At 43.5% G+C, this 9,447-nt stretch overlaps 1 protein-coding gene across 1 annotated transcript in view; it reads left to right on the top strand.

Moving 5' to 3' along the window:
• The first annotated feature begins 260 nt into the window (after window positions 1-260).
• The window catches only part of etv6 (ETS variant transcription factor 6), a 33,383-nt gene continuing 24,196 nt past the window's right edge, over window positions 261-9,447 (top strand). The window contains exons 1-2 of the mRNA XM_037696263.1: window positions 261-635; window positions 5,114-5,243. Coding sequence (XP_037552191.1) covers window positions 606-635; window positions 5,114-5,243 — 160 coding nt within the window. The 5' untranslated portion in view covers window positions 261-605. The remainder of the gene's footprint in view (window positions 636-5,113; window positions 5,244-9,447) is intronic.

Below are 9,447 nucleotides of genomic sequence, written 5' to 3' on the forward strand. Positions count from 1 at the left end.
TCTCGCTTTTATGGCTCAAGTGATCAAATAAGGTATGTTGTTGCAACTAGTCAGGGATCCCTTTAATATTAAAGGACCTTCAGCGAATTGTTTACCTTTATCCCTTACAGTAAACAAGTAAATAAATCTGTTTATTGCTGCTGTGTTTGTCCGCAGAGCTAACATTTCCTGCTTCGGGTTTCCCTTTAAAAGGGGGCAAGGCTCATAGCTGGGAATTCACGTCATTTCGCCGTTTTACACACATCCATATCAATGACACACACACACACGCACGCACGCACGCACGCGCACACACAGAGAGGGGGTGTCTTTCTCTTCCAGGAAGGGATTATTAAGCAGCGACATGTGAAGAGAGCGGAGAAAACGGACAAAAGAAGTTTCTCAGCCCGACGAGCCGCCATGGAGCCGACCTGTAAACAAGTCCGATAAAGCGGAGAAGAAGCGGCTTCATGAGCCTGGAAGAGAAAAACAAGTTCTCCTCCCGGAACAACAGTCGGTGAGCCTCCCCCTCCCGCACCTCCCGCACCTCCCGCAGCTGCCGCTCTCCTCCGTGAAGGAAATAAAAACCGGAGAAGTGGAAGCGGGAGAGACGGTGACGGGAGATCATGTCTGGATCCTCCCCGGCTTCGAACAAGGTACCGCCGCCGTCTGCTTTTTTCTTTCATTTGTTTTGCTCATCTGTTGCTCACGCGCTCGCGGAGTCGTGACTGTTCGGTTCGGCGGCGAATCCGAACAAATTTGGCACCAAAAATAATTCCCCCTCAACTTTCTCCCGCAAGCCCCACTTCTCTCTGTTGTGACCCGAGCCGCTCATTGAGGTCGCCATGGTAACCGCACACCCGTGTGCCCGCCCCTCTCTCTGCACTCCCGTAAAAGACAGGCAGACTAGTAGCGCCGACTAAAAAGTTAGCCTCAAACAAACAGTCGCAGTATGAAAACTAAAGCTGGAACTAAAAAATATATAAAAAAAATCCCTGAACCCTGAATGTTAGAAGCCTCTACGGAGGCCCTAAGGCGACATTGCTGAAGAAATGCGTGTACAATTCGTTTCTGGTGCTCACCAAATAATCTACTACCAAGGACCTTCCTGTGGATACTAATGTGCATACTTAGTATTTGTACGATGCATTGTGGACTAGACATATTCATTCTACTTCAGTTTTTTGTGTCATTTGTGTGTTACTTTCACCGACTATGGCAATCAGACTAAAATTAATACAATTAATTAGTAATTTTGATGTTTTGCCTTTATGCATTCACCTTTATCAACCATTAGTATCCTACTACTATTTCCTACCGTAGATAACGGGAGTAGCTAGAGTATTTGAGCACCTGACTTCACGCATGTACATTGGTATATGTTAAAAGGTCCATAAAAATCATTCAAATTATATATATTTTTATTAGCTTCTTAAAAATACAAACTAGTCTTGATAGTCTCATCCAAAATCTCAATGGATGTCTCTTTAGTTTGTATCCGCTAGTTAAAAAAACAAAAACAACAAAGGTCACTTTGATTTGAAATAGATAAAATTAATAATTTACTGATTTTCCTTGAACAGAACTATTTTAAAATGCATTAATGAAACTAGCCTCGAACATAAAATGATGGTACCTTCAACTTGGTAATTTGTTGAGTCAACTGATTCCTGATTTCCACGGGTGTTCTGGTCCACTCCCTCCTCATCAAACTGCCCCAGGTGTCTCAGGTGTGAAGGGTTCCTTCTCCAGATGTTTCAGCTCCTTCCACAGATGATCAAGAGGATTTAGATCAGGGCTCAGGAGGACACCAGAACAGTCCAGTGTTTGGTTCTGAGCCGTTCTTCTGTGTTTTTATCTGTGGGTTTTGAGCCATTACCCTGTTGGAGGACTCATGACCAAGTTTTCTGACACTTTGCAGAACTTTTGGCTCCAGAAAGTCTTGATAGTCGTGAGATTTCATTGTACCCTGAACAGATTCAGGACCCCAGTGTCAGGTGCAGAACAGAACCGAGCCGCCTCCAAGTCCCGCTGCTCCAGTTTTGTCTCATCTGTCCCAGAAGCACAAAACAAAAGTTCTGGTTTTGTGCAAAGCCGTTAATTTTGCGCACGTAACGTGTTGCAATCTGAATGATCCACTCATTTATTCCGGAGTAATCTCTTATCCAAAAGGAATCAAACGGTAATAGATTGGAGCCAATACTGGACTAAATCTGGGAGCAAACCATCAACTGATTGATCTGCGTCTGATCAGGACAATCGGCTGGGAAGCAGCGTAAAGCTCGACTGAAACGCTTGGTGCTCAGTTCGACGTCGGCAGAACGGTCAGAATCAAGTTCTTCTTCTGAGAGAGGACAACTTCCAGCCCTGAAGCCGAGGCAGCTGAGGAGCTGCTTCCGGCTCTGAAAGGAGGAAGTAGGGAGCTGACAGTTTACCGCCTGGCTTCCACAGGACGTTCCCGGTCCACCGTGGTGGTGCCGGCGGGCTGGAACCAGGAAGAAACTTGAATTCCAGGCGCTTCGTTTGTAGGAGAACCTGAAGTAGACGTTTGTTGCAGAGTTCAGGTCTTACACAAAAAACTATAAAAGCAGTGGATTTAATTTGTTTGACAGCCGACTTTAAAGACGGAGTCAATAAAAAGAGAAACACTTAACAACGTAAGACTCGAGATTTAAATTAAAATAAAATAATCCCGTCTGTGGAGGTAAACAAAGGTGGCGAAATCGGTCGAGTCTCGTTCAGGTGCCAATATGGGACTGAATGCTGCTAAAGAACGAGCGGAACAAACGTTTGATCCAGAGCAGCGGAGCGCCGCAAACACGAAGGTTTTACTGAAACGGTAAATTTACCGTTTCAACGTTTTTCCTTCGAAACTCGGCTCGGAGCTTGAATATTTGGCATTTAATTTCTTGTCTTTAGAGACGGTCTCAAGTGTCACAGGAGCGACATTTTTGCCCCGAGCGAACTCGTTTCGTGAAAAATGAGAGAAATAAATCTCGTTTTGAAGGCCATTTTAATTTAGCGGGGTTTAAAACCCGTCTACGTTATTTACTAAAACAACCCTGAGCTAAAATACGCACCAGAAAAACAAAACTGCCAGGTGTCCAACACGAACCATCAGCGTCGCCCAGTGGTGCAGTCTACATTGTTGTACTGGGTATGAAAGTACACCAGTTAGTACAATGAATGTAATCGTCAGTTTATTTAGATTTTTAAGCGTATTGAACATTTTCAAATTTCTCTGTTTATATTTGAATAAATGAGCAACAAACTTTGTACAACTTTGTATTAAAAATGTAGAATTTATAAAACCGTATCAAAGCAAAGCGCTGCATTCAGATGGATTGTTACGGAAACGTTTAACTACCGTTTAACGTATCAATGACACGTGTCTAATCATGTATCATTGGGCACTTTTAAGTGGGTATACTGAACTTCTTAAGCTTTTGTAGCGGGTACTCTGTGTACCCGAGTATCACGTAGACGACACCACCGGCGTCGCTGTTGTCGACCTATTCTTCGGCACTTCGGCCAACCGTAGTTGAAAAATACACACCAGGTGACCGTTTTTACAAGACTTGTTCAACTCGAGGCCAACAGAGGAGGATTAACTTTAATCCAGACCAGGGTTTGGTCAGAGTTAACGTACTGGAACTTCTCGACTCGTCTTTTGATCCAACAGCAAATATTAGAACACGTTCAAAGAACAGCGTTTCGTAGCATCGCCACGAACAAATTCCCTCATCGCCTCATTCATACTCCCCATTTTAAGTCCGATTTACTTTAGATTGTTTTGAAATCGTGTCAAACTTTACTCAACAAATCTGAGGGTAAATTCATCCAAACTGTTCGGTTTGTCCGACCCAAACGCCACTGTCGAACTGTCTGTGTGGCAGAAACGCTCACGGTCGACTGTGTTCGGAAAAAAGTTTCTATAATAAAATAATCTGTACCGTATTTTCTGCTGTACACGTCGCACCGCCCTATAAGTCGCATCAGTCCAAATAAGTCTAATAAAGTGGAAAAAAACAAATATGTCGCTTCATCGTATGTGTCGCATCTATTGCGCATCACCACTGACAACCTGGAAATGTGGGCCGGTGAGCAATTATTTGTTTGTTCGAAATTATAGTAAAGGTGTGTCTCGGTTGAACTTATACTTACTAAATGCATTTCAAGGATTTAAGGTTCTTTATTAGTCGTTCGAACATCATGTATACAATGGTCAAATTCAATTCATTGGTCAAATTAGCTGAATTTCACCGGGGCGGCACAACCAAATAAAGCCGATATAACGGTTGCTCCAGGCAGACGACAGTGGCAGGCTATGGCAAGCTGTTTGTGTCATTTATAGCCACTTTTACCTATTACATGACACAACGGCATGCCATACTACCAGAGTGCCATCTAGTGGCTGAAAATGGTAGTGTTTAATATTTTCAGTCCGAATGAATGAAAACGGTCATATCTCAGCCAAAAATTGGTTTATAAATATGGAAAAAATCCATAAACGCGTCACATCGGCGTGTAAGTCGCAGGGCATTATGGTATGTAAATAATCTACCGGTCAGCCCAAAAAATATATATATTTTTACTTTTAAACTTGTTTATATTCTTCTTTACACTGAAGATCTCTCTGTAAAACAGATGAAGCCGTGAATTTAACAACAAATTATTTCTGAGTAAAGAAAACTCCCCAGACTTCTAAACTTGGGCTCACTTTGCAGCTGGATCCAAAAAGCTCACAGAACCGTCTCTAAAGCAGCAGAGCCCAACTCTGGACCTCGAGGGCCACGGTCCTGCACGTTTCAGGCGTTCCTCTGCTTCAACACCCGATTTGAACGAACGTGAGATTAACGGGCTTCTGCAGAACTCGAAGACCGGCTGAAGAGCAGAGAAGCGACTAAAACGTGCAGGGTAGTGGCCCTCGAGGACCAGGGTTGAGGGCCGCTGGATTCCAGAACCGGCTTCATCTGGGGCTGGAGAACGTTGTTTTCTGCACGTTGACGTGTCCTGAAAGTGACCCGGCCGCTCCGACCAGGTTTATTAAAAGCGAGTCGGCGTGCGTTTGGGTTCGGGGCCAGTGCACCGTGGAGCCGTGTGAGTCACACTTTGTCTCTGTGTCTATTCACAGCAGGAGAGGAGCTCTTTCAGTCCTTCCGCCAACCCGTTGCCAAACTCCACTTCCTCCCCCGTCCATGCCCCCGCCGCCAGGCCAGCCAGCCGAATGGAGGACGAGCCCGCCAGGCTGCCCGCGCACCTGCGTGAGTCTCACACACACACCGTTCACGTGCCAGCTTCTACCTCATCATCCACACAAACATCATCAGCAAACAGCTTTATCAGAACCCGACAGAACTGTGCTGCAGAACATTAGTGAAGGAGCTCAAAGCGATCGGATCGGGTCAGAACTGGAACAATCCAAACCCCTGCAGGCGGACGGTTTTTCAATACGTGACCAACGTTAATGATCGTTGTTGAACACGAACGACAGAAGTGAGACGGTTCTGTTAAAATCAGGTCCGAGCAACTTTTTAGATTTAATTTTTTACCGTTTTCCAATTTTTTTTTAAGAGCAAGAGATGCTCATGGGCTGAACTTACAAAACAACCTGAACCAGTTTTTCTAAAAAGCTGCTCGTCAGAAGAAGTGAGTTTTAAAGAGCTGCTGAAGAACCAGTGGCCAGTTCAAAATTAAATCTTACATTTTCCTTAAAGACGTCACTCTTTTCATAAACAACTCTACAAAGTCTGGATTCCAGTGTGAGGACTGGGAAAAAACAAAGTAAGGACAGTCGTTGGTGTTTCCGTATTTTACTGCAGTTTCTAGAAAAGTCTAAATTAATTAAAGTTGCTCAGTTGAGTATTTTTCATCTCCTGAAATATGAAAACTGCTTCTCGAACCAACAGGTTCATCGTGTGTTTTTGTAAAACATTTGGTAACTTTTGTAAAATTTCAAGGAAAATGTTACTTTTAATTTAATTTTAACTATTAAATTTAACCATTAACTAAATACAGTTGGGTTTTTATTTTAGTGGTGGATTGTGAGAATCAGATCCAGTTTGTCTGGAAAAATAAAATTCCATGTAGTATTTATTAAAAATAGGAAAAATTAAATATCTATGATCGTTTTATCTTCGCAACATGCTTTAAAAACAAAATGAGACTTAAACGTCCGGGTGATAAAAACAGGAAATCAAATAAAACTTTTAAATAATTTGGAAAAGTGAGATTTTTAATTGTTGAAAATGGACCCGGGTGTGTTTGGTTCACAGACGTCTACTCACAACGTTAAAGGGGCGGGGCAACGATGTATTTGTGTGTTAGCAAAATATCTCTTGATCCACTGGCCAACTTTCAACGAATCTCAGAAATATGAGCGTCTACGACTTTTTAGCTTTTGGGGTCGACTTGATTCAAAATGGTTGCCACAGATGTACCGGATTTTCCACCGTATAAGTCGCATCAGTCCACGTGTGTCTAATAAAGTGGAACAATCCATAAATACATCGCTTCGCCGTGTACGTTGCTTCTATTATGCGTCACTGCTGACAACCCCGGAAATGTGGGCCGGTGTGCCAAAAATCGATTGGCTGCCAAATGGTGGGAAGACTTTAACAAGAATAACATTATAAATATGGGAAAAAATCCATAAATGTGTCGCTTTGCCGTATAAGTCGCAATGTACGCAAATTATGCAAAAACAAACAAAAAAAAAAAGCAGCGACTTATAGGCCAAAAAATACGGTGATTACAAATATTCAGCTAAAACTTGTCATGTAGCTGAGAGTCATCCCTAACATATACCTCGAGTGCAACAGCTACAACTCTGTCAGGTGGCGGGCGATATGCATTCTTTCAGGGACTGCTAGGCCTCCGACGTTAGTTTTACAGATGAATGGATAAATAAAGGTTTCTATGTGATGAGACTTTAATTAGGACTCGTTAGTGTCCAAGCTAAAGTCGTTCAAAGAGCCATCCACAGCAGGTAGGATATTAACTGCTCAGAACCTTAACCTAAGTCCACTTTGAAAGAGCTGAGCGTTTCCTTTAGGCTCCGGGGAGGAAGAGGACCCGTGAACGCTCCGGGGAGGAAGAGGACCCGTGAACGCTCCGAGTCGTCTGGCTTCGCTTCAGAAGCTCGTCCCGACCTGTAAAAACCAATTAAAGCGTTTAGAGTTCATCACCCCTGCGGGTGTTTATCTTTTTATTTTTTAGATCCGCCTGAAGGAAGAGCAGCGAGTTGACCTTTACTACTGTTAGAGTCGGGGGGTGTCATTCCATCATGGCTCTGGGGGGGTTGATGTTTAGTTGCGTCTCCTGCCCAATCAAAGAGGAGGCGAGGCTGGAGCTCGGCCAGGAGAGAGTGGAACAGTTCAAAGAGTAACGGGAGCGTTTCGGCCGCGCACCTGTCAATGTTTAACCCGCCTGTTTGTTTAGTTCCTGCTAAGTGTGAAGTTCAGGGCCTCGGAGCTGCGCGGGGCGCCACGAACAGGAAACTCCCCCTGCACGCTTCCTCTTTCGCATTGTTGCAGAAAAAGGAAGAAGGCTCAACAGGTCCGTGTCGGGTTTCCTGCCGAGCGAACCGACGGGTCAGTTCACATCCGCAGACACGTGGAAGTCGACTCGATTTGGTGGCGGGGGGGGGGGGGGCACAAGAGCAAGACGAGCAAAGGAGGGATGTGAAAAAGGAGAAAAAGAACGAGGGAGGAAGTTGCAGTGTGGGCAGAAATCCGCCTTCTCCATTTCCTGGGGAGGAAGTGGATTAGATGGAGGAGAGCTGCAGCTCGCTCATCGCCGCCGAGCTCAGTTTGTAACCCCCCCCCCACACCCCCCATCACTGAAAACAAACCGCAGGTCCAAACAGGTCCAGCCAGAACAAACTCTTCTCTCTAACCATCAAAAAATACAACTTCGTTTTAGCTGCGCCTAAAAGACCTCCAGCAAAGATCCATAATTTTTATATTCAAGTTGTTTCATTCCCAGTTTTCTTCTCCCACCATATGTTAAGGTCTGAACCTCCCACAAGCTGCGGGGTAGACGTGGAAATTACCGTAAAGGCTATAAAAGCTATGCCGGCTGAAATTAATTCCTGTAAATGTTTGTTGCACAGCCTAAACGAATTACCGTAATGGTTGGAAAAGCTGCGCTTCTTAAAATAAATCACTGCAAATGCTGAAAAAGCTGCGCTGCCTAAAACGAGTAACCGTAAATGCTAGACTAACTGTGCCGCTGAAATAAATTACCGGAAACGTTAGGCGAGGTGTGCAGCCTAAATGAATTACCGTAAATGTTTAAATATGGAACACCGATCAGTACACCAACCGGGGAGTGGTGTGCAGAGGTTAGAGAGGTGGGCTTGTGATCCGAAGATCGCCGGTTCACGCCCCGGCCCCGACAACATCAAAAAATTGTGGGTGGGGTAGGTGAAACACCCACACTTGCCCCCACCCTCATTCGCCCCACTCTGGGCCCATGAGCAAGGCCCTTAACCCCACCATGTGCTCCCTAAACAGGTCTCTCTTGAAAATGAGTTCTCGTGGCTCAATGAGACTAACCTGGATAAATAAAGGCTAAATGAAAAAAAAAAAAAAATGGAACACCAATCAAAATTAAATAAATAAATAAAGCATTATGAAATAAGAAAAATTGTCTTGTTTATTTCTGACTTCAGCTGTCAATCAACGTCCGTGGGTTGGACCTTCACGCCCACTGGCTGATCCTTCACATCCATTAGTTTTCCTGAATACCTGCTCACTCAGACATAATTTAGAGCTAACAGTTTAGATATAATTTATAATTTAGAGCAAACAAATAGTTGTTTTTACGTGTTAATCTTGTTAAATTCAAAGAACTAAAAGAGCGAGTCTGAAAGACTTCTTCAGTCCGAGGTGCTGTATTCAGCTCAGTCTTATAAATAGCACCTGCTCAGTGGATCAACCAGTTTGTTGTTGACATTCAAAACCAGCTGTTCCCATGATCAATGAGGACCATCAGCCTAACGATGGATCTTCAGCACCCTCATGGCCACTTACTATTCACAGGCGGAGGAGTGATACTAGCAATAAACGGCAGATGTGAAGGATAAGCCAGTGGGTGTGAAGGTCCAACCCACTGACGTTGATTGACAGCTGAAGTCATTCTGCTGAAAAGAGTCATTATGAAATAAATAAGCCGTTATGAAAAACACAATTATGAAATAGAATAAAAATATTTTTTCTTATTTCATAATGATTTATTTATTTAATTTTGAGCATGTTGGTGTTCTATATTTAAAAAGCTGCACTACTCAAATTAAATTACCGTAAACGCTAGAAAAACTGCTCTAAAATAAATTACCGTAAATGTTAGATAAGGTGTGCAGCCTAAATTAATTACCGGAAATGTTTAAAAGCTGCACTACTCAAAATAAACTACTGTGAATGTTAGAAAAGGTGTGCAGCCTAAATTAATTACCGTAAATGTTTA

This window comes from Nematolebias whitei, chromosome 22 (genome assembly GCF_014905685.2).
Source record: "Nematolebias whitei isolate Nwh7 chromosome 22, NemWhi1, whole genome shotgun sequence".
In the NCBI taxonomy this organism is placed as follows: Eukaryota; Metazoa; Chordata; class Actinopteri; order Cyprinodontiformes; family Rivulidae; genus Nematolebias; species Nematolebias whitei.